General features: G+C 34.5%; 1 protein-coding gene across 1 annotated transcript; it reads right to left on the minus strand.

The window, feature by feature from the left end:
* Positions 1–109: 109 nt before the first annotated feature.
* Positions 110–26,625, minus strand: LOC143231775 (uncharacterized). The gene is made up of 3 exons (XM_076466421.1): positions 26,230–26,625; positions 7,743–7,843; positions 110–675 (listed from the first exon to the last, which is right to left on the minus strand). Exons 1-3 carry the CDS (start codon positions 26,265–26,267, stop codon positions 134–136), a joined length of 681 nt encoding a protein of 226 aa, XP_076322536.1. The 5' UTR covers positions 26,268–26,625; the 3' UTR covers positions 110–133.

The raw sequence follows: 26,625 nt of genomic DNA on the forward strand, positions 1-26,625 counted from the left end.
TGGGATTGTGTTGAATCTTTTTCTATCTTGTTGTTTAGACTTTTGTATAAACGTTTTTTTTCTGAGCCATTGTTTTGGTAATCAGAAATCGTTCCTTCGTTGTTTGAGGAAATTGTTGAAAACGTGAGGTCTTTTAATTTGTTTTCCTTAAATGCTTTACTTTTTGTATGATCTTGGGAGAAATACTTGTCTTCTTCCTCTTCAGAAATGGTATTCGTGGTAATCTTATTTGTTCTCGTAGCTTCATGTGATCTTTGAATATTCTTTGTTTGATACTCTTGGGAGTATATGGTTTGCATATCGAGGTCTCCCTCGTTCCTGACTGACGTGTTTGGACGTTGTAGGGAAGTTTTTCCAAATTCCTTTTTATATAATCTTGTTGATGTATTGTGTATAAATCCATTTCACCACAAGGTCGTAGATTCTCTTTTGGTCTAATAGACAATGTTTTAGATACTTGAGACAAAGAATCATGTATATTATTGGATGCATGTTTCAAAGACCCCTGTGGTTGTCCACTTCCAGAATCTTGTACCATCTTTACTAGTGGCGGTGTGGTTAAAATTTGTGAATTTTTGTTAATATTCTCTTTATTATCTTGATTATGGTAGGAATCATTGACTATTATTTTCTCTTCTGAAGCAGCTTGCCATTGTTTACTTTGTTCTTTGGAATCTGTGAATAAATACATGATGGTATAATATATGTTTGGAAACCTTCCCTATGTGTAACAATTCCCATATGCAATGTCTTTTAATACTATTTAACTGTCTTTTTCGGTCTTATCACTGGTCCGTTTTCTATCATTACAATTAACTGGAACAAGTTAAAATTAATTATTAGAAATCACAGTTTATTATGAAATAAATTGTTTAAGTTCCTTAGATTATTTATAACTGCAACACAAAACTCAACATCGTAAAATAAGACGACATCGGATTGCGTTATCACTTTGATTGTGGATATGTCACAAACACCTTTATTAAAGCAATGTAAAATTCACCTGCATTTTCTTCGTAATGGGTCATCAGAAGTTAGATATGGGATAGTCATTCTATCTTCACTGCATATAGCGCTTTTCAACTATCCAGAGGGAAGTACAGGGTGAAACAGGAATTATCGTCCAATTAAAAGATAAACATTAGATGACTGTAAGTCTTACAGTACACAATGCTTTATACACTACACAGTTGGTGTCTTCAGGGAACTAACCCATATATTATCTACAAAGTGAAGGAGAACACGCAAATCAGTACACATACGGCCCGGCATGGCCAGGTTAACTCGTAATCCGAGGGTCGCGGGTTTAAATCCCCGTCACACCAAACATGCTTGTCCTTTCAGCCGTAGGAGCGTTATAATGTTCCGGTTAATCCCACTATTCGTTTGTGAAAGAGTAGCCCAAGAGTTGACGGTGGTTGGTGATGACTAGCTGCCTTCCCTCTGGTGTTACGTTACAAAATTATGGACGGCTAGCGCAGATAGCCTAGTGTGCGAAATTAAAAACAAAACAGTATACATGCAGGTCATCTGAAAATACAAAGTGTTAGTTTTATATCCTTTATATGCACCGATTTTCAGCTAATCAGAGCGTCCAAAAGTCGAAAACTTGCGAATCGCCAAACTGAGATTTCTTGTCTACTTTCATAAAAATATTTATTTCACAAGCCTAGCACCTACCTAGTTACAGCACTAGCTATAGTTTTATCATTATCAAATAGATCAAAACAATTTTACGATTTCTGACTTCTCATATTACTGTTATTATATGCAAAGTTTGTAACGATTTAGAACTTCAATATTTTATCCTCCATGTAAAGTGTAGATGGATTAATCTTCTGTGTGATGATCAAGTGATGATCCACCCCATCATCGTCTTATTTCGTTATTTGTTTTCCAGTTCAATAGCAAGCCTTATTTATTTTGTTTTAAGATCATGTTTTTCCCTAATACTTGTTTACCAGGGATAATTCTCTACTCAGATATTGTGAATATTGTTATTTTCTAACGTTCATCTTCCAATGGTGTCCTCCACTGAAATACCGGTCAATTTACAGAGTTAAAACACTAAAGCTTGTGGTTTGAGGAACACAACAGATAGCCAAATGTGGCTTTGCCCTATAACAAGCAAACAAATTTCTATTGGCTCAAAGATAAGTCAGAATGTTTATAACGCTAAAAACCAGATTTCCAAATTCGTGGTGGGTACAACACTTTATATGGTAATAGTAAAATATTTATATTGAGACCAGAAGATGGCGATTCACCAAACGGAATCGAAAGATTCTTCCTGAACTATTAACAGAGGTGACATAAGATTTCCTGTGTAAATAAGATAAAAGACCTCTGTGTTACAAAAGTTAACTAAATATCGAGAATATCAAAGAATGTAATGTTGAGTAATGAGTATTTATACAATGAATCGCCCTACCCTTTACAACTGCATACTTGTAAAATATCTGTCATTAGAAAATATATATATAATTAAAATAATATGAAATAAAATAATAATAAAATAATATGAAATAAAATAATAAAATTAAGTGAAATAAAATAATATGAAATAAAATAATAATAAAATAATATGAAATAAAATAATAAAATTAAGTGAAATAAAATAATATGAAATAAAATAATAATAAAATAATATGAAATAAAATAATAATAAAATAATATGAAATAAATTAATAATAATATAATGTGAAATAAAATAACAATAAAATATAATATGAAATAAATTAATAATAATATAATGTGAAATAAAATAACAATAAAATATAATATGAAATAAATTAATAATAATATAATGTGAAATAAAATAACAATAAAATATAATATGAAATAAAATAATAATAAAATAATATGAAATTAATAATAATATAATGTGAAATAAAATATAATATGAAGTAAAGTAATAATCGGGATCGAGATTCTGTCTATGGATCTGGGAGTGGTCGGTTATTCTCAGACCTCTTCTTCCTTCTGAACTATTATTAATTTTAAGCTTGAGTAGAAGAATTAGCTGATGGTAATGCATTTCGTTTATATTTTCTGATAACCTTTCATTTCCAGGACATTTCTATGAATTTTGTTTGATTGTTGTTTTGAATTAAGCATAAAGCTACACAATGGGCTATCTGTGCTCTGCCCACCACGGGTATCGAAACCCGGATTTTAGCGTTGGAAGTCCGCAGACATACCGCTGAGCCACTGGGGGGCTTTTGTTTGATATTAGATAGTCTAAGTACGAACGATTTGTGTGCTTTTTTTTTAGGTGTTCCATTCCCCTCAGTTGACACAGCACATAACCCGATGTGGCTTTGCTATAAGAAAACACACACACACACATTTGTCATTAATTTCAAAGTAAAATATAAAATCATTTTTCATAAACGACCCACCGACATCATTTTGGGTCCTCTTTCATCAAATAATTTACTTGCTTTTTAAGTTAAATACAAGGCTACAGTTTTTAGCGCAGACACACCGCTGTGCCACTTGGGTTCTTATCAAAGAATAATTGGATTGATTGTACATTTATAACGACCCCATGACGAACATGTTTGGTGACAAAAATTCGAACGCATGATCTTCAGATCACAAATCTAACGCTCTCTAACCGCTAACGAAACCACTCCGTATGTTACATTTTGGGTTAGTGGTTGTTAAACACAAAACTAATGAATGAGCTATTTGTATTCTGCCCACCACGAGTATCAAAATCTCATTTTTAGCCACTTGGGGGTTATGCATTTTAATTTCATTTTTAGCCACTTGGGGGTTGTGCATTTTAATTTCCTCGTCTAACGAGTTTGAAATAATTGCATAGACATATTTGCGAGTTTAAATTCATAGTATAGATATTTATATTAGTTTAAAATGTTTCTACAGGTATTTCTCTTAGTTTAAATTCATAGTATAGATATTTATATTAGTTTAAAATGTTTCTACAGGTATTTCTCTTAGTTTAAATTCATAGTATAGATATTTATATTAGTTTAAAATGTTTCTACAGGTATTTCTCTTAGTTTAAATTCATAGTATAGATATTTATATTAGTTTAAAATGTTTCTACAGGTATTTCTCTTAGTTTAAATTCATAGTATAGATATTTATATTAGTTTAAAATGTTTCTACAGGTATTTCTCTTAGTTTAAATTCATAGTATAGATATTTATATTAGTTTAAAATGTTTCTGCAGGTATTTCTCTTAGTTTAAATTCATAGTATAGATATTTATATTAGTTTAAAATGTTTCTACAGGTATTTCTCTTAGTTTAAATTCATAGTATAGATATTTATATTAGTTTAAAATGTTTCTACAGGTATTTCTCTTAGTTTAAATTCATAGTATAGATATTTATATTAGTTTAAAATGTTTCTACAGGTATTTCTCTTAGTTTAAATTCATAGTATAGATATTTATATTAGTTTAAAATGTTTATACAGGTATTTCTCTTAGTTTAAATTCATAGTATAGATATTTATATTAGTTTAAAATGTTTATACAGGTATTTCTCTTAGTTTAAATTCATAGTATAGATATTTATATTAGTTTAAAATGTTTCTACAGGTATTTCTCTTAGTTTAAATTCATAGTATAGATATTTATATTATTTTAAAATGTTTCTACAGGTATTTCTCTTAGTTTAAATTCATAGTATAGATATTTATATTATTTTAAAATGTTTCTACAGGTATTTCTCTTAGTTTACATTCATGGTATAGATATTTATATTATTTTAAAATGTTTCTACAGGTATTTCTCTTAGTTTAAATTCATGGTATAGATATTTATATTATTTTAAAATGTTTCTACAGGTATTTCTCTTAGTTTAAATTGATAGTATAGATATTTATATTAGTTTAAAATGTTTCTACAGGTATTTCTCTTAGTTTAAATTCATAGTATAGAATATTTATATTAGTTTAAAATGTTTCTACAGGTATTTCTCTTAGTTTAAATTCATAGTATAGATATTTATATTAGTTTAAAATGTTTCTACAGGTATTTCTCTTAGTTTAAATTCATAGTATAGATATTTATATTATTTTAAAATGTTTCTACAGGTATTTCTCTTAGTTTAAATTCATAGTATAGATATTTATATTAGTTTAAAATGTTTCTACAGGTATTTCTCTTAGTTTAAATTCATAGTATAGATATTTATATTAGTTTAAAATGTTTCTACAGGTATTTCTCTTAGTTTAAATTTGATAACTTCTGAAATAGACGTGTTCAAACATTTGTAGACTGAATGAGGTAAACAAAAACGATTTCACACAAATTTCAAGTATAGTCAGAAATCCCTTTACTTTAATTAAATGTTTGTTTTAATTTCGCGCAAAGCTACTCGAGGGCTATCTGCGCTAGCCGTTCCTAATTTAGCAGTGTAAGACTAGAGGGAAGGAAGCTAGTCACCACCACCCACCGTCAACTCTTGGGCTACTTTTTTTACCAACGGATAGTGATTGGTCGTCACATTATAACGCTCCCACGGCTGAAAGGGTGGACATGTTTGGTACGACCGGGAATCGAACTCGTGACCGTCGGATTACGAGTCAAACGCCTTAACAGGCTAGGACAGGCCGGGCCACCTAATTAAATGGCTTAAATTTGTCTTTGGAAAGCTCTTCATAAAGTGCCATCAGTAACTTAACTTCAGCACTATAAGCAATTAATTATGCATGTTTCTAACGTTTTGAAGCTTCTGATAATTTCAGAAACGGAATTAAGTCCAAACTAAAATATTTATTAACTTGAGAGTTAATGTTCAAAGTTGAATAGGTTTTTTTAAGCTAAGATGCTCCAGTCATCTGGGTTTGAGGATAAAAGACTGGCTATTTCCACATTTACTTTGCTTACTTCACCTGAAATGGGTGATCTGTATTTTACGATATATGAATAAAAAACACTTATGTTGATGATATTAATACATACATTGGAGTTTATAGGTTTTAATACAAAAGTAATATATTTCATTTGTAACTAACATCTCTTTTTTGTTAATTTTCAATGGATTAAACATTAGGACAATTTTCTGTCCTTCGTACAACTCATGACCTGTTGGTTAGGGCGTACGACTCGCTATCTAAGGGTCAAAGGTTGGAATTTCCGTCACCGAATGTGCTTGACCTTTCAGCCCCAGGAGTGGGCGTTATAATGTGACTTTCAATCCAACTGTTCGTTGGTAAAATAGCACCTCAAAAATTAGCAGTAGAAAGTGTTGGCCAGCTGCCTTCCTTCTAGTCTATTACTACTAAATTGGGAACGGTTAACGCAGATAGCCCTCTTGTAGCTTTGCATGAAATTTAAAACAAACTAAATTACTTGTACTACCATATTGTAAGTTCTGCTGTTAGGTTCTTGTTAACAGAACAATCGTGATCGCTAACTCATCTACTTAGGTTAAGATACATTCTATACTTCAATAACGAGTTTCTTGCGCGTGTGTTAAGATTTATCCAGTTATATTTCTAAGTACGTTCAAGATTTTTTATCACAGGGAGCTTAGAATACTCTTAAAATGCAATCATTACTTTCTACCAACATTTATTTTATAATAAATAAGTCAGACCTTTAAAACTACAGCTTCCAATAGGCGACTCGCGGGCATTTTAGGCCCTCATAAGCCTAACTCGTGAGTCACAATATGATCAAATATCCCGTATTTGGAGAATGAAGTATTTCCCTCAAAGCATAGGCCTGACCTTTGAACTTACAATCATCATTTGAAGTGGTCTGGTTTGGGAAATAATTCGAAATCACTGCTCTAAAGAAACATAACTCATTGCTTAGAGCGTTCAAAAGTTATCCATTGGTGGATTTTAATCACCAATTCTAGGTGTTGATTTCTTAATTTTATTTGAAATTATTTGAATTTTGCACGAAGCTACTGCATCGCTATCTATGACAGCCGTGCCTAATACAGACTAGAGGGAAGGCAGCTAGCCTTAACCACCCACACGCCACCTCTTGGGCTATTCTTTTGCTAACAGATTGACCGTTACATTATAACGCCTCCACGGCTGAAAGGGCGGGCATGTTTGAGGGGACGGGATTCGAACTCACGAGAAAAAAAAAGCGCCCTAACCACCTGACCACTTTTGAAATAATAAAAAACGTTGCTCTAATTAACTGTTAACCGTTTTCGTCATTTTATATAACATCCACGATTCTAGCTTCAGATCGTGTACAAACAAAAATTACCTTTTGTATGGATAAGACCCACTAAGTTTGCAGTCACGTATTCGTCACTTAATATAAAAATATGGTAAAATACAGTGAAGAACTAATACTGATAATGAAAAAAACAAAAAATAACGCTAAATTCAGGGGTTCGATTCCCTTCGGTGGACGCAGCAGATAGCCCAAGGTGGCTTTGCTAAATGAAAACACACACACAAAATTACGAGATGCAATTCGCTGAAGGGCAGAGTTAATCCTTCATTAACAATAAATGTTCAACCAATTAATTCTTTTATCCTTTGAATGTCCAGTGCTTATATTAACATTATAAAGAAACATCTCACTACATATTATCATCTGCCAACGAAATTTAAGCCTGACTATTTAACAACAAGTCAGAATACCTTACAATACTATTTAAAATGTGAAATTATATTAGCCGGTAAATATTCAAACCAGAATTCTTATACATATGTATATAAGTAATATTTGCTTTTAGTAATAGTGTTGGTTAGTAATTTATTCTAACATAGTTTTAGAAGATAAGAAGCACCTTCTTGACTATCTTTTTCCTTGTGATAAGCCGATACTGCACCCAAATGGTCGTCATCCACGGCGAAAGGAACGTTGGGACGATGGGGACAGCGGTGCTTCCTGAAATAAAATATAATATAGATGGCGTTAAATGTGACAATACTCAACTGATAAAACTATGCATTCTAATATTCACACGCAAGAACGTAAGGAAAGTATATTTAGTTAGCTATACTTAGTTTTAGTTTTGCTCTAACCAGGTAGCTTGCTCTGATTGGTTCATTTGTTGTTAGACACAAAGATATAGAATATGCCCTCTGTGCTCTGCCCACAATGAGTATCGAAACTTAGTTTCTTAGCGTTATAAGCCTCCAGACTTCCCACTGATTCACTGGAGAAACTGAGGGTGGGGTTCTGATTGTAAGTTAATATTAGTTATCAATAAACTTGATAATAAACATTTAAAATGAAAACATTTGTTTTGAATCGCTAGAAAATATTATTGAAATGTCAAATCGAACATTTATTTGAATAATAATAGCAATTTGTGTCATTTGGCTTGAATTTCGCCCAAAGCTATACAAGGGCCATCTGCCCTAACCGTTCCTAATTTAGTTGTGTAAGGCTAAAGGGAACCGCCAACACTTAGGCTATTCTTTTACCAATGAATAGTGGGATTGAACATTACATTATAATGACTTCACGGTTGTTGAAAATGCTTGGTGTGATGGGGAATTCGCAACGGTATATAACTGTTTTTCTTATAACAGTCCACGGCGGAGCGCGGTCGTCCGTAAATCACAGATCTGTACGACAATCGCTAGGCCTAACTGAAATAATTGGTAAGAAAGAAGATGGACAGTGTTCTCTGGCAGTAGTCAGCGATCCATTTTTCAAAACCAACAGACCTGGAGATAAAATTGGTTGGTTAAAAGCTTAAACAGGATTGGAAACTGGTTGCTGTATAGTTATCCTATATTTTAGTGTTACCAAAATAGTACTATCAGATGGCCACCGTGCTTATATTTTAGTAATTCCAAACTGTAATGTTTCCAAATCGATATACACCAATCTAAAATATGTTGCTCTAAGTTATTAACAGCGAAGCCTTCAAACAGAGACATAGTCTTAATATATAATCTAATCAATAATACTTAAGAGACGTTTGAAACGCGTGTTAAGTTAAATAATATATTCCAACACACACATTAACTTAACGTAATATTAAAATTTAAGCAGTTGTTACATCAATTACAGTTGTGTTTTGAATGTTTATATAATGTAGAAGTAATAGAATGAGGTCATTTATAAATTCTTTACTTACAGCCTAAACAATAAACACACCAACAATAGAAATAGCATTCAACTATAATTTTTTTATTTATTTATCACAAGATAAAATAACATTATGTGCTAGAATTTTCATAGAATCTAGTAAAACCAACAAAATTCAGGAAACGTCTAGTTCTTTGAAACTTTTCAAATTTATCAAATGCAATTGGTGTTCCATTAGGCTAAGATAATGTTCCTCTTCAAACACATTTTTTTTTAAACTCGTTCTGTTGAATCTATCACACCTAGTACAGAAAAATCTGTTCTGTTGGCGTCCTCTCCACGTGAACTAATTAACCATATTAGGATCAGCATAAAAGTCCTCCGAAAATAACCGAAAACCATTGTTGAATAACTAACGAAATCATCAAATTTAGTCTGTACCTATATAACACATCTTCTCTTTACTTTTTCATCAGCCTCGAAGTAATTCTTTAATCACCAAATATTTCGTAAAAAACTACGCAGAAAAATTATATCTTATCGGGAACTTCTGCACTCTGAAAGAAACTTGAATAGTACTCTTGAACCTTTTCACTGCATCTTTGGTCAAGTAGAAAACATATTGTAGACACTCCTACACGAACTTTCAACTCTTTTTGACTATACAAAGGATAAAATATATTTGATAGTAATAAACGTTTATTTTTATTTACGTTTTAAGGCCAAGTAGGTGATACGTGTGTTAAAATACCAAAACAATATTTATTAATTAACATTTATTCACCACTTTAAAAAAAGCTTTTCAACCATTGACACTATAACAATGGTAATAATAGGCCTATTATTAGTCTAATTTAGGCCTAATGCATAAACGTAACATAAGGCTTAGCTGAAACACTACTTGGTAAATTTTATATTGGTTTTTTGGCTACATTCCAATGACATAAAACTTCTGAATTTAACTATTTTGCTGTTATATCATAGAAGTTATCAAAAAAATACAGATTAAAAAAAACCTTTCTAATAAACAAACCATCGTGAATGCTAAGCTTCCAACATAAACACCATCGTTTGCCTAAAAACGGTCAAATCACAGTTTTGTTGTTAATTGACGGTGAATATTGTTGAGCATTACCAAAGAAAGCAGGTGAATGTCTCTTCGACAGAGTGATAACTGAAAGAAATCTTTTATAGTTAGTGATATGTCTAAAAATTATTTTGAAGATTTTCAGTTAACTATTGTAAAAATGTAAATATTCTGTCAGCCAACGTTTAATTTCTGACAGTGGCCTCAGAAAGTTAATATCATTTATTCAGAACTTATATTATTTTAATCTGTTTCATATTAATATCTATGTAAACAGTAAATAAGTGAGGCAAGCAGGTTTACAAATAAACGACAAGCTTTGATGCTGAAATGCAAGTTATCCATACAGGATAGATTTAGGTGTGAGGAAATCGCCCTGTTGTGTAACAAAAATTAATTTATTTTTGTATGCGTGTTTACGGTACTTCAAGACAGTTAACGTTTGAACCTTGGCTCTAAATAATTTAGAAGATTTCTGAATATCAGTGATATCATATTTAAATAGAAGCTAGCTATATCGAATTTAGGATGATGTCATTTTCACACCATAATAATTTTTTATTTTTAGCACAGTACCTGAGAGAATCTGTATTTCGAGATTTTAAGAACATATAGTTTTAAATGAAGACGGAAAGATTTGCTTTTCTCAGTAACTATTACGCCATCTATAAAATTTATAAATAACTATTTATAAAACCAAATCACATTTCATAATGATACATCCTCCAACAGCGATAAGTTTACGAACTTACAACGCTAAATTCCGGGGTTCGTTTCCCCACAATGGACACAGCAAATAACCCAATGCGGCTCTGCTTTAGAACACACAAACGGAACAATACAGTCTGCCGAACGTGTCCCGAATGAGTAAAAATAAATCCAATTTATTCGAATCTCAAGTTACAAACAAACATACAGTGTGACTGAAATCAACCCCTAGTGGCACAGCGGTTTGTCTGCAGACGTAGAACTATAGAGTCCAGGTTTCGTTACCCGTGACAGAGTACAGATAGCCCATTGTGTGTGTGTGTGTGTTTTGTCATAGCAAAGCCACATCGGGCTATCTGCTGAATCCACCGAGGGAAATCGAACCCCTGATTATAGCGTTGTAAATCCGTAGACTTACCGCTGCACTAGCGAAGTCAACCTCAAACAAAAGAAAAATAAAACATTTTTCACACAAATGTCTTAATCTGAATATCGCTAGCTCCCATGTTTTATTGTACTTTCATTTATACATGGAACCAAGCTGACTTTAACATTTTTTTTTTCGAATTGTTTACAGTTTACTAAAAAATAATTGTTTGTAACACAAAGAAGAATCAAGAACACTCAGCACTAAATATTTATGCCATCAATACCTGTCTGTATGTTAGTGGGCGTTTATACAATTACGTGCAGAAGTACCTTATACAGTATGGTAAATCTGTATGCACCCTGCCCGCCATCAAATATCGTGTGCACCAGTAATTCCTAGACAGCATAAACTTTACACAGAAACAGACGTATGCTTGTTTTAGGGTTGCTATAGAAACCTAAACATATACTGCACGTGCCTGTGATTGTTGCTCTACACTTGAGATAATAAAAAAGTAGTTTACTAAAGTGTTTTATCTATTAGTTGAAAGTGGTGATAAAAGACCGTATTTCACTATGAGGTCTCAATAAAATAATGATAGTATATACAATCCTATCATCACTTACTTGTTATTAAAGCTCAGAAGATTCTAAATAAATACCATTAAATCTTTAGTACGCGAACGACTGTTGAAAATCAGTTATTTCAAACGTTCGTGAGCTTTCCAAAATGGAAACAAATTATTACATCTTCCTCAAAGTAAACATAGCATACACTTCAAAACATTAAAATGATTTCCACCAGCAAACAGAAATAAAGAAAAAAATGTTAATTGTTTGTTGGATACTTGGTTCCTTAACTAAGTAAAGAGAGGGTGTTATCAGGTTGTCCACAAATAAATATCGTTTTTGAACTGTGGACTTTGGAAACGTATAAATCAGTACTGTAAAACGTGCTTTAATTACAATAAGCACCATTTGCTTCAACACACTTTTACCAACGTGTAACGATGCTGTTTATGTCCCTGCTGTAGAAATCAGAGTTTCTATGGTCAATTAACTCCCTGAAAGCTTCTTCTGCAGCTGCATGGCTTTGAAAGCGTTTATTGTTCAAAAAGTTGTCCAAGTGCTTGAAAAAAATGAAAGTCTGTAGGGAGAAAAGTTTGGGGAATAAGGTGGATGAGGGAGAACCTCAATTCCCAATTCGTTCAATCTTTGGAGCGTCAACCTTGACAGGTCTGATAACGCCGATTTTGTTGATCTTCAGTCAGCTCATGTGGAACCCACTTATCCAAGTTTTTCATATTTCCAATTGCACTCAGGTTGGCAATACTTGATTTGTTTGTGTCTAGCTTTTCTAAAAGCTCACGTACTGTTGTGCGAAGGTTTGTCTCAACTGCTTCCGTTAATGTGTTTTCATCTAAGGATGGCTTCCTTCCACGACCTTCATGGTCTTCAAGACTTTTATCTCCATGTCGAAACCTTTGGAACCAACGCTGGACTCTAGTTCAGTAACAGATCTATGGCCAAATGCCTGGTTGATGTTCCATGTAGTTTCGGTAGCTTTTATTCCAAGTTTGAAGTTTTACAGGAAATCGGACGAAAGTCCTTCTTGTCCATGCTGCCTTGGTGGTTGCGAAACTTACTCTGTGTAGAGTTGAAACAGCAGGCAATTAAGACACCTTGTAAGTGACAAACGTTGGATTAAACCAACCAACGATAAGTTAGTCAATATTCAGCTTCTAGATGCTATCGTGAGAATTCCGACATTTCTTTCTGGACAAACTAATGTACTGTTAATATCTCCTTAGGCTAATTACATGTCAAGGTCCTTATTAAAAAATCTCAGTTGTTGAAACTATGAACTCGAAATGTTATACATGTAAAGAACGAAGATAAAGGATATTCTAATTCTTAGAACTAGTGTTTATTCAATAACATAAAACGTTCAGTATAAACAATGACAAAAGTATCATGAAAGAACGGTTGGACACTTACTGGTGGAAGCCATTCTTCAACACCAATACTTATAGTAGGACACTTACTGGTGGAAGCCATTCTTCAACACCAATACTTATAGTAGGACACTTACTGGTGGAAGCCATTCTTCAACACCAATACTTATAGTAGGACACTTACTGGTGGAAGCCATTCTTCAACACCAATACTTATAGTAGGACACTTACTAGTGGAAGCCATTCATCAACACCAATACTTATAGCAGGACACTTACTGGTGGAAGCCATTCTTCAACACCAATACTTATAGTAGGACACTTACTAGTGGAAGCCATTCTTCAACACCAGTACTTATAGTAGGTGGAAGCCATTCTTCAATACCAATACTTATAGCAGGACACTTACTGGTGGAAGCCATTCTTCAACACCAATACTTATAGCAGGACACTTACTGGTGAAAGCCATTCTTCAACACCAATACTTATAGTAGGACACTTACTGGTGGAAGCCATTCATCAACACCAATACTTATAGCAGGACACTTACTAGTGGAAGCCATTCTTCAACACCAATACTTATAGTAGGTGGAAGCCATTCTTCAACACCAATACTTATAGCAGGACACTTACTGGAGGAAGCCATTCTTCAACACCAATACTAATAGCAGAACACTTATTGGTAGAAGCCACTCTTCAACACCAATACTTACAGCAGGACACTTACTGGAGGAAGCCAATACTTAGAGCAGGACATTTACTGGTGGAAGCCATTCTTCAACACCGATACTTATAGCAGGACACTTATTGGTAGACGCCACTCTTCAACACCAATACTTATAGCAGGATACTTACTGGAGGAAGCCAATACTTACAGCAGGACACTTACTGGTGGAAGCCATTCTTCAACACCAATATTTACAGCAGGACACTTACTGGAGGAAGCCAATACTTAGAGCAGGACATTTACTGGTGGAAGCCATTCTTCAACACCGATACTTACAGCAGGACACTTACTGGTGGAAGCCATTCTTCAACACCAATACTTACAGCAGGACACTTACTGGTGAAAGCAATTCTTCAACACCAATACTTCTAGCAGGACACTTACTAGTGGAAGCCATTCTTCAACACCAATATTTAGAGCAGGACACGTACTAGTGGAAGCCATTCTTCAACACCAATACTTAGAGCAGGACACTTACTGGTGGAAGCCAATACCTACAGCAGGCCACTTACTGGTGGAAGCCAATACTTACAGCAGGCCACTTACTGGTGGAAGCCAATACTTATAGCAGGACACTTACTGGTGGAAGCCATTCTTCAACACCAATACTTTTAGCAGGACACTTACTGGTGGAAGCTATTCTTCAACACCAATACTTATAGTAGGACACTTACTAATGGAAGCAATTTTTGAACATCAATACTTATAGCAAGACACAAATGGAAGACATTCTTCAACACCAATACTAAAGCAGGACACTTACTGATGGAAGACATTCTTCAACACCAATACTTATAGAAGGACACTTACTGGTGGAAGCTATTCTTCAACACCAATACTTATAGAAGGACACTAATTAATGAAAGCTATTCTTTAACACCAATACTTATTGCAAGACACTTACAAATGGAAGCCATTCTTCAACACCAATACTTATAGCAGGACACTTACTGGTGGAAGTCATTTTCAATACCAATAGATTTTAATTCTGCTAGATTATAAATACGGCTAAAACATCCGCTGTGGTACGTTAAAATCGAAAACAAAAAATAAAATAAAAACCTAATACTACGAAAAAAAACGTTTTAGTCTCGGACGCTCTTCCTCTTGTGATTTTAAAATGCAATGGATATTAAAAGTTCTCTTCTTTTGGTATAAGTTTTTTTTTCATTTTTTTGTTTTAAATTATAATTATATTATATTCCATTTTCAAAATGTGCGACACTTAAGACGCAGTCTATAGATCATATTTTGTTTTGTTTTTCGTTGTGCGTAATAACTTAGAAAAAGCTTAAAGTACACACTTAAAGTCTCTCTTTTTATGGGTAGGGGGCGCGATCCTAACCTGAGCTTTGGTAATTATTAGATTATCTTAAGACTGATTAAGCCTAATTAAGCAGATTTGGGGCGGACATTTACTTATTAGGAGATATTCTTCTAAAGTTTTAAAAAATGAAAAAAATTTCGATATCTGACCTTGGGTCATTTTTTATTCTTCTAATTAAAGGACAGAGTATTTAATGTTTGAAAATGTTAAGTTTTAAAATCTAGAACAAAACAGACAAGAGTATTTCGACCGAATAATACGTATAAGTTTTGTTTCTTTCTACACGTTTAATGTTTTGTGTGCTTTGCCAGTAAGCATATCTTGAACTTTATTGCGAATATTGTATTTTCTTCTCTCATTCAACAATGGCTCGGCATGGCCAGGTGGTTAAAGCACTCGACTCGTAATCTGAGGGTTGCGGGTTCGAATCCCCGTCAAACCAAACATGCTCGGCATTTCAGCCGTGGGGGCCTTATAATGTTACGGTCAATCTCACTATTCGTTGGTAAAAGAGTAGCCCCTCTGGCGGGGGGGTGATGACTTCCCTCTAGCCTTACACTGCTAAATTATGGACGGCTAACGCAGATAGAGGTCGTGTAGCTTTACGCGAAATTAAAACACAAACAAACAAATCCTTCAAAAATACTGACAGAAAGCTGAAAATTACGCAAATTTAAATATTTAGGAGTCGTCCCAAAGAGTGGACTCAGCAGACAACCAAATGTGGCATTGATACAAGAAAATATAAATATACACATCCCAAAGATAGCTTTACTTTGAGCTGTTAAAGTTTGGTTGTTTGAATTTCGCGAAAGGCTACACCAGAGCTATCTGCGTCAGGCATCCTTAATTTGTCAGTGTAAGACTAGAGGGAAGGCGGCTACTCATCACAATCCACCACCAACTCTTGGACTACTCTTTTAACAACTAATAGTGGGATCGACTGTCACTTTATATCAACCCCACGGCTGAAAGGGCGATCGTTTTTGGTGTGATGGGGTTTGAAGCCGCGACCCTTGGATTAAGAGACGAGTGCTTTAACCAACTAGACACACCATGCCTGAACCGTTCAGGTCAGCAGATTATAATATGTTTACATGTGTGCATCGAAATATTTAGCCTTGAAAAAAACCCATAAAACGAGTTTACAACAATTTGAAAGTTAGTTGGTCAACAGCGAGAAACTCCAGTTTACGGTGGAAAATTTTTTTTTAAGATTATAATAAATGAAGAGCTAAATAATAAATGTTTTCTAACTTAATATGCCATCTGGTAACATTAACTGATATGATTTAATGTTAAAACCGTTAAAAAAACAAGAAGAAAAACAGTCTAGTTTGTTCATAATGTGACTAGAAAAGTTCAAAGGTTAAGCACTGTTGATTTCATTGCGTTTCTCTATTTCTTACTACTACTTGGCAAAAAATTGCGTGACAATACTAAAAATAAATATAATGCTTTCTGAATACTTAAATTATGGGCATAAGTTCCGTGCAATAGAACCGTTCGAAGTGCGCATGTCCCGATGTACTTGTTACATAAACACTTCCTGCTCAGTGGTTGAATAAGATTTGAAGAGCACATTTCGTTTAAAGGCAGGAAAAATAATAAATTTCTAATAAGTGTATATGTGCGTTGGAAGTTAAGCACAAAGCTACATAATAGATTTATTGTGCCGTAACCACCACGGGTATCGAAACTCATTTTGTAGACTTGTCGCTGTGCCACTGAGAAGCCTCATAAATGTAGAAAAAAAAATTGTTGGATAACAGTCCTACTTGTCAACATGACCTGAAAGGTTGTTCGAAATAAAATTATGCAGATTACCAGGGCATGATAAAAAATTATATCTTTCTATGTCACTAAAAAAGAAACGTAAAAAAATAGCTCAACATCGTTGATTGTTTTTAACATTTATTATTTAGACCTCTGGTATCATGTTATACAAATACGATTATCAGTTTATTGGCTAACAGTTATACAAATTTGTTTATAGATTTTACTGAGATAAGAACAATAGATTTTACGCTGTTGTTTAAATCATAATATTTTACATTATATTTAGACCGGCGGTCACAGTTAGAACAAAATTTCAGTTGTACTGATAGGTTATTGTCAGAACAATAGGCTTTTATATTACATTCATACCAAGTGGTTAAGACACTCGACTCGTAATCCGAGTAGGGTGTGTTTGAATCCCCGTCACATCAAACATGCTCGCCCTTTCAGCCGTGGGGATTTATAATGTGATAGTCAATCCCACTATTCGTTGGTAAAAGAGTAGTCCAAGAGTTGGCGGTGGGTGGTGATTACTAACTGCCGTCCCTCTAGTCTGACACCAATAAATTAGGGATTACTAGCGCCAATAGCCCTCATGTAGCTTTGCTTATACGAAATTCAAAACAAACAAACTGATATATGCTAACATTCAGGGTTCAAAAGTCGAAGGTGGCTTTTCTTTAAACCAAACAACAAAAACAATGTTACGATTAATAAAAGAAGGAAATGAAAAAGATTTGATTTAATGTAATATTTTATATCAAACAGTATCACTGAAACATATGTTCTATAATATCAAACAGTATCACTGAAACATATGTTCTATAATATCAAACAGTATCACCGAAACATATGTTCTATAATATGAAACAGTATTACTGAAACATATGTACTATAATATCAAACAGTATCACTGAAACATATGTTCTATAATATCAAACAGTATCACCGAAACATATGTTCTATAATATGAAACAGTATTACTGAAACATATGTTCTATAATATGAAACAGTATTACTGAAACATATGTTCTATAATATGAAACAGTATTACTGAAACATATGTTCTATAATATGAAACAGTATTACTGAAACATATGTTCTATAATATGAAACAGTATTACTGAAACATATGTTCTATAATATGAAACAGTATTACTGAAACATATGTACTATAATATCAAACAGTATTACTGAAACATATGTTCTATAAAACAGTATCATATGTTCTATAATATCAAACAGTATTACTGAAACATATGTTCTATAATATCAAACAGTATTACTGAAACATATGTACTATAATATCAAACAGTATATAATATCAAACAGTACTGAAACATATGTTCTATAATATCAAACAGTATTACTGAAACATATGTTCTATAATATCAAACAGTATACTGAAACATATGTTCTATAATATCAAACAGTATTACTGAAACATATGTTCTATAATATGAAACATATGTATATACTATTACTGAAACATATGTTCTATAATATGAAACAGTATTACTGAAACATATGTTCTATAATATGAAACAGTATTACTGAAACATATGTTCTATAATATGCAAACAGTATTACTGAAACATATGTTCTATAATATGAAACAGTATTACTGAAACATATGTACTATAATATCAAACAGTATTACTGAAACATATGTTCTATAATATCAAACAGTATTACTGAAACATATGTACTATAATATCAAACAGTATTACTGAAACATATGTACTATAATATCAAACAGTATTACTGAAACATATGTTCTATAATATCAAACAGTATCACTGAAACATATGTTCTATAATATGAAACAGTATTACTGAAACATATGTTCTATAATATCAAACAGTATTACTGAAACATATGTACTATAATATCAAACTGTATCACTGAAACATATGTACTATAATATCAAACAGTATTACTGAAACATATGTTCTATAATATCAAACAGTATTACTGAAACATATGTTCTATAATATCAAACAGTATTACTGAAACATATGTACTATAATATCAAACAGTATTACTGAAACATATGTACTATAATATCAAACAGTATTACTGAAACATATGTTCTATAATATCAAACAGTATTACTGTAACATATGTATGTATAACAGCAGCATAGCAGTTTCACGATAATTGATTGGAGTTACCTAAACATTTCAACCAAATTATATTTTATAGCTTAAAAACTGATGGATCGAAATGTAACACAAAATCGTAACGTAAAAAAAACAAATTAAATTGGCGTGGTACTTACGAGATAACTTTGAGTTTTATTCAATGATATAAAACTGTTGGTCGACACGTATTGGTGAAACTTACCTATATCCAAATTTTTATTGGTCTGAGTATGGTTCGATTTTTGAATTTCGAGCAAAGCTACACAAGGGCTATCTGTTCTAGCCGTCCCTAATTTAGCAGTGTAGTAAGACTAGAGAGAAGACAGCTTGTCACCACCATCTACCGCCAATTCTTGGGCTACTCTTTTACCAACGAATAGTAGGATTGATCGACGTTTTAACTACCCACGGCTGAAAGTGCGAGTATGTTTGGTGTGACGAAAATTAGAACCCGCGACCATCAGATTACGAATCGAGCGCCCTCCACCCACCTGGCCATGCCGGGCCGGCATGGCTAAAGTAAGTGATATAAATTGTTAAAAGTTACAAATGGAAATCTGCTTGTTATAACACGTAAGTTTTTGGAGTGTGAATTTGTTTTGGTTTTCATATTTTGTTCATGAATTCCCCGCAGGATTTTCATTGTAATTTATCATTATGTCTCATGTACTCTGATGAGGTAAACTAAAAGGTGTCACTACCAGTTGGTTTATAAAAAAAAAAAATATGTATACAACATACAACTTACTCCATAACTGCTTATGATGCGACAATGTGAATTTATTGAAAATGTAATTTCGACCACATAAGAACGAAATTGTGTGAAACATATAACGCGGTTGTGACACGTGAAAACTGTGTGTTGTGCGTATTGCAAAGCCACATCGCGATATCTGCTGAGTCCACCGAGGGAAAATCGAACCTCTGATTTTAACGCTGTAGTAGCGGGGGATCACGTGAAAATTGTTCGTAACAATGATTTATATTTCAGAAAAGGATTCGCGGTTTAAACTTACGTCTTGCACTTAGGTTTAAGGTTCATTCGGTGAGTGGAGTTATTCGTCAGTGACACAATACAACAGCCAATTTGTTCTGTTCTATCTATATGAATAAACGTCAATATATGTGTGTATCTATATAAATAAACGCCAATAAAGGTCAGTATTCATGTACCTACATAAATAAACGTAAATATCTGTGTATCTATATAAATAAACATGAATATGTGACTATATCTATATAAATAAACGTTAATCTTTGTGTTTATCTATATAAATAAACGTCAATATGTGTATCTATTCCTGATACGTTTCGAAGTTACTTGATCAGTCAGCACTAATCTTGTCACTGATACAGGATGACATAAGAATGGTCATAGAGGGTAGGAAGGACCCTTTTCGTTATATAATTTCATAAAAACTACCAATGTTGTGTATCCACCAACATCAGAGTCAACTATGTAACGCTTATTGATAGAATTATTGTAAACAGTATGTTTCTATTTTCAGTGCTGGTACATCTATGTACTTTTATTTCTCTTTGAAATACGTTACAAAAAAAAACAGAATCAGAACTTCTTATCCTTTTTTAAAAGGAGATTTTGTTTCACCAACAGCCAAGAGTCTCAGGAAATCCTATACACATTCTCCCCAGGAACACTTGATACATTTCTAAACAAAAATGTATTGCTGGTTTCAAATTAAATTCTATAGTGTCACTCGGCGAACGTGCAACCCGTTAACATGCTTCGTTAGGAGTTTCGTTGTTGTTTGTTTTTGAATTTCGCTACATGAGATCTATCTGCGCTAGCCGTCCCTAATTTAGCAGTGTAAGACAAGAGGTAGGCAAACAATTATCACCATCCATCGCCAACTCTTTTACCAACGAATAGTGGGTTGGTTGATTGGTTTGATGTTTCATGGTATAAAGCAGCTAGGCCTATCTGCACCAAAGATCCGGTAAAAAGTTAAAAGTAAATTTAGTAAAATTCATAAAAGGAAATTAAGGTAAAACAAAACAAAGTTAAAAAAAAAACACATAAATAACATAAAACCAATGTTTACATCTAGTCTACAACGTTAAGAGAAAAACTACAGTAATACAAGTTATAAAATACTTTCTGTAGCATAATTGTAATTATCATAACTCGCCAGGAAGACTAACAGGTAAGTACAAAAAACACCGTCAGTCACCTGAATTTGGCCTTTCCAGTCCTGGTTCTGAGTTATTTGACGTTATGGCCATTTTCTAATTTCAAATCGAACTAGATGGATTGTGATCTTAAAAGGAAATCACATTTAAAAAGGTCGAATGTATAAATTACAATTTTAAAATGACATTAACAAGTTTAATGACCTTTAAGAAACTAAAAACTTTACCAAGGTGGACAGTGTCACCATTACCAATGACACTGTCTAATGCTATGTATAAACCCTGGGACAGAACATGTTTAAAATAGTGCCATCGTTGAGAGTCATAACGATGACAAGACAGTAAAATGTGGCTTACAGTGACCTGAGTGTTACACAAACTACACACTGGTGCATCAGTTCCAGATAAAAGAAAACGATGAGTTAAAAAACTGTGACCAATGTGTAGTCTAGTTAGAACAACTTCCTCCTTCCGATCCTTATGGAAGCAAGACGGCCAAAGTCCAATATAGGGTTTTATTTGGAAAAGCTTGTTGTCACGTTGCTCATTCCAAGTCGACTGCCAGCTGTCACGGAACCGAGCTTTGAACATAGGACCATAGTCCGTGTATGGAGCAGACACAGCGGTGATAGTGCCAGAGCAGATAGACTTAGCTGCAGTGTCGGTGAGCTCGTTCCCGTGAATACCAACATCACCCGGTATCCAGAAAAATCTGGATAGAAGTATATGCTAAAGAGAAATGGGCCAGTCGGTTTTGAATATCGGCGAGAACAGGGTGTGGACCATCGTGAAGCGATTCCACAGCCAGTAGGAACTAGGCGAATCAGTATAAATAGTGCAGTTTGAGTACTGCTTAGCTTCTGTGCGATCCACGGCAAGAGAAATGGCATACAGTTCAGCAGTGAACACAGAAGCTGTAGAGGGGATTCTGCGCGCAACCACCGAACCACAACAAACCATGGAAGAGCCCACACCGTCACCTGATTTCGAAGCATCTCTATAAATAGGAATGGAAGGATGGTTCGAAAGATGTTCAGCAAATAAAAGACAGTATTTCCAATTAGGAGTGTCTGCTTTTCTCGAATGACTTAAAGATAGGTCACATTTAGGGACTGTAAAAAGCGATGGTGGGATGGGCTGACCAGTAGATACAGCAGTGTTATCCAAGGACAGACCCAATTCATTCAACTGCACCTGGATTTGAAGGCCAAAGGAGCAATGGCAGATCGTCTGTTCTGAAAAAGTATGACCCACAGAGGAAGGAAAACACAACGCCAGGTGGGATGCTCTGATAAGGAACGAAGTTTCGAAGCATACAGTGAAGATAGTTGCAAATGGCGGAGGTGCAAAGAAGGTTCATGAGACTCTATGTATGAGCTCGGAACTGGGGAAGTGCAGAAAGCCCCAGTGCAGAGCCGAAGTCCTTGATAATGAATGGGGTCTAGCATCGTTAAGGTTGAGATCCTGACAGAACCACAGACCACTGATCCATAGTCGAGTTTCGATCGAATAAGAGCACAATATATCTTTAGCTTAGAACATGGATCCGCTCTCCAAGTGGTGGAAGAGAGGACACGGAGGATGTCCAGTGCTCTTGTACATTTGACCCATAGCTGCTTGATGTGTGGTATAAAGGTCAGCCTAGGTCAAACAAGCCCCAAGAACTTAGTCTCAGGGACCCCAGGCAGCATAACTTCACCTATACGGAGTTCAGGATCAGGATGAATATCCTGTTGGCAGCAAAAGTGCATATAAACGATTTTAGAGAGAGAGAAGTTAAAGCCGTCTGCTGTGAGGTCCACTTCAGTAAATGATTGAGGGCAGTCTGTAGCTGCCGTTTAATATACCTCATGTTCAATGACTGACATGAGATGTGAAAGTCGTCGACATAGAGCCTATTTGTAACAGTAAGAGGGAGTTATTCAGTGATAGCTTTAAACTTTATAATGACAAGTGTGACATTCAAACCACAGTCCTGAGGGATTCCAAGTTCCTGTAGAAAGGAAAGGGAAAGTGTCGAACCCACAGGGTTTGGAATCTGCTGTCCATTAAATTTTTTTTAACAAAAATGAGTAAATGGCCACGTAACCCACATATATGGAAGTCTCGCAAAATGCCATACCTCCATGTTGTGTCACAAGCCTTCTCAATGTCAAAGAATATTGATACAAGATGTTGTCGTTTGAGAAAGGCTTCTCTGATTGATGTTTTCACGTCTAATCAGGAGGTCTATGGTGGAGTGCTGTCATCAAAACCCACACTGGGTGGGTGAGAGGAGGTTATTTGATTCCAGGAACCAAACAAGACAAGCATTAACCATCCTCGCTAAGGTCTTACAGAGACAGCTCGTCAAAGCAATTGGACAGTAGTTTGAAGGAATCTTGGGATCGCCCCCAGGCTTAGAGAAAGGTAGGACAATAGCCTGATGCTAGACATCAGGAAAAACATTCTCCTGCCAGATCCAGTTAAAAACAATCAGAAGAATAGCAAGAGAAGCAGGAGATACATGACGCAGCACTTCATAGTGTACATCATCAGGTCCAACCGATGTACTGCCAGACTGATGAAAGGCCAGTTTGAGTTCCACCAGTGTAAAGGGACGATTATAGTGATAGAGACAATCAGCTCGAAAAGAAAGAGGCGATCACTCTGCCCGAATTTTGAAGGTTGGAAAAAGTGGAAGAAGAAGCAGAAGTGCTAAATACCTGGAAAGGCTTCCACCTAGAGTATCGGCAATGCGCCAGGTATCAGTTACTTCCTGCCTATCAGAGAGCAAGATCGAGAGTAGGACAGAATTATATTGCCCACTGACCTTTCGAATCTTGTCCTATATGACTTTGGAACTGGTGGTAGAAGATATGCTGGTTGTGAACTTAATCCAAGATTCCTTTTGGCTTTGATGTCTTACCCACCAAGCATGTGCACGGGTCTGCTGGAAAGCGATGTAGTGTAAGAGTTTGGGATACCTACAAAATGTATCCCAGGCCCGCTTTTGAGCCTTCCGTGCCATGTGTCAGGCAGGATTCCAACACAGACAAGGATATCGTGGAAAACATGTCGAGGTTTTAGGAATACGTTGAGCAGCTGCTTGTATAATACAGTCAGCTAATGCTACCACACAGTCGTCTACTGATGGCTAACAGAAGAAGCGAGAATCAACTTGGAAAAAAGCAGTGAAAGAGGGCTAGTTGGCCTGGTTCACCTTCCATCGAGGCACGCTGGTCATGTGGCATTAACCACGGCCAGTCTCTTTCCAAATTGTAGGAAAATGATCACTGCCTCGTGGGTTACTGTCAACCTTTCATGAAAAGTGGGAGAATAGTGAAGGGGAGCAAACCAAGAGATCAATAGCAGTAAAGGACTGACTAGGTGTATGAAAATAAGTAGAAGAACCAGTATTGAAAAGAGAAAGGTTGTGATCAGGGAGCATACACTTTACAGAGCGACCCCTCCTGTCAGCACTTCCCCAGAGGGGATGATGTCCATTAAAGCCCCCCAGGATTAGAAAGGGAGAAAGCATCAAGGTCTGATTGATCATAAGTCTCTTCCTGAGACAGGTAGAGAGGACTGTCTTTATTCGAGGGAGGTCTATCGACCTCCGTGGATCCTGCCCTGGGACGATAAGGAAGATCTTTGCTGTTGAAAGAGGATTCCAGCGACTGAGGACTTGAACAAATTATTGTTTTGCATCGTGGGGTGGGAAAAGATGTATCAGAGGAAATGCCTGTACCCAGAACCAAAGGATGTGGATCTTGAAATTTGCTGGAATGTACGTAAGGGACAGAGATGGGTGTTGAAGTTGATTCATTAACTTTTAATCATGGAGGTCAAAAGACTTTTCATTTGTTTTGAGAACAATTCTTTTGAAAAAAAAACACACATACACGCAGTTACTCTTATTTATTAATATAATACTAATATATTAAATAAATATATATATAATAAATGTAATATATTTAATATGATATTAATATATTAAATATAAATATATAATAAATGTAATATAATATATTAATATAATAGTAATATATTAAATATAGATATATAATAAGTGTAATATAATAATAAATACTAATAAAATAAATATAATAATACTTATTAATACCAAATTCAAAATACACGACAAAAATAAAAAATATCACAATTACCTAGTTTGCCTTTATTTTCCTGTAACATGTCAATGTATTTATTTAAAATTAATTTAATTTGCAGAACTTGAGATTATACAAGCTTATTTCTAATCGGAATCTTAGAATAATCACAATTCAGATTAAATATAAATGTAATACGCAGTCATATGCTTCAAGTTGAATGCAACCCTCACGTATTAAGTAGTCTATATTCCCCAGTACACCACCAGATGGCGCATGCTATTACTGTTGATATTAGCATTCCAAAGTTGAAACTGTGTAGAGAGGTACAACTTCGATCCGCGATAACGTCTGTGATACATTTATAAGGTCTTACAAGTTTTAAATACAAATATATTGCATTGACCCTTGCCAAATTAAGCATGTTATCTGAGAAAAACTTCATCCGTGCAGATTTGTCTCCAGTATTTAAATTTACTGACTTACAACACTAAAATACGAGGTTCGATACCATGAAATAAAGAGAACACATCTGGTTCAATGTGTAGTTTTTCCCAAAACAGAACCAAGCAATTTTCGTCGTAAGAGAGTATTTTAAAAAACAGTTGAATTTCAATATTCGCTAAAAATCTTTAAACAAACCTAGACTGAAGAATAGTATATATTAAATTAACAATTCGTTTTATTCACCAATATCTGAGGTTCTTCACAGAAAGAAACAAACGTGTATAATATTTAGTTCACATTACTTACAAGTACCAGAATAAGCCTGTGAGTTAAAGTTTAATAAGTCATTAGGTAACTTTTAGGTTAATGATTTATTCGATTGTTATTCTGAAATAATCACATATTTATCCGATTGTTATTTTGAAATAATCACATATTTATGCTTACCCGCACGTGCAGATTTCACAGATACATTTTTCCTTCATTGTGCCAGACTTATACGTCACTCTTTGCCACCGTTGTGGAATGAAAAACCGACTGAGATGCCGAATTCGAGGACGGTGGGAGACATACTGGGCCTCACTGTAATCAGACTGGGTGCATTACATGTGACAACCAGTTTGGCCATGCTTTTAGTTTGGCGAATTCCATAATAGTTTATCGGAACTGTTACATTTGCTGTACCGTCCGATGTTTACATCAACTTTAGTGGGATTATAGTTTCTAGGAATTCTATAAAAACGTGGCCTGTCGTTCCCTTGGAAACAGAAACAACACTCTGACTAGAATCACAATTAACCGATACATAATATCCTGGGCTAAAATAGCACGACCATTAATATG

This window comes from Tachypleus tridentatus, chromosome 11, assembly GCF_004210375.1.
Source record: "Tachypleus tridentatus isolate NWPU-2018 chromosome 11, ASM421037v1, whole genome shotgun sequence".
NCBI classification, from domain to species: Eukaryota; Metazoa; Arthropoda; class Merostomata; order Xiphosura; family Limulidae; genus Tachypleus; species Tachypleus tridentatus.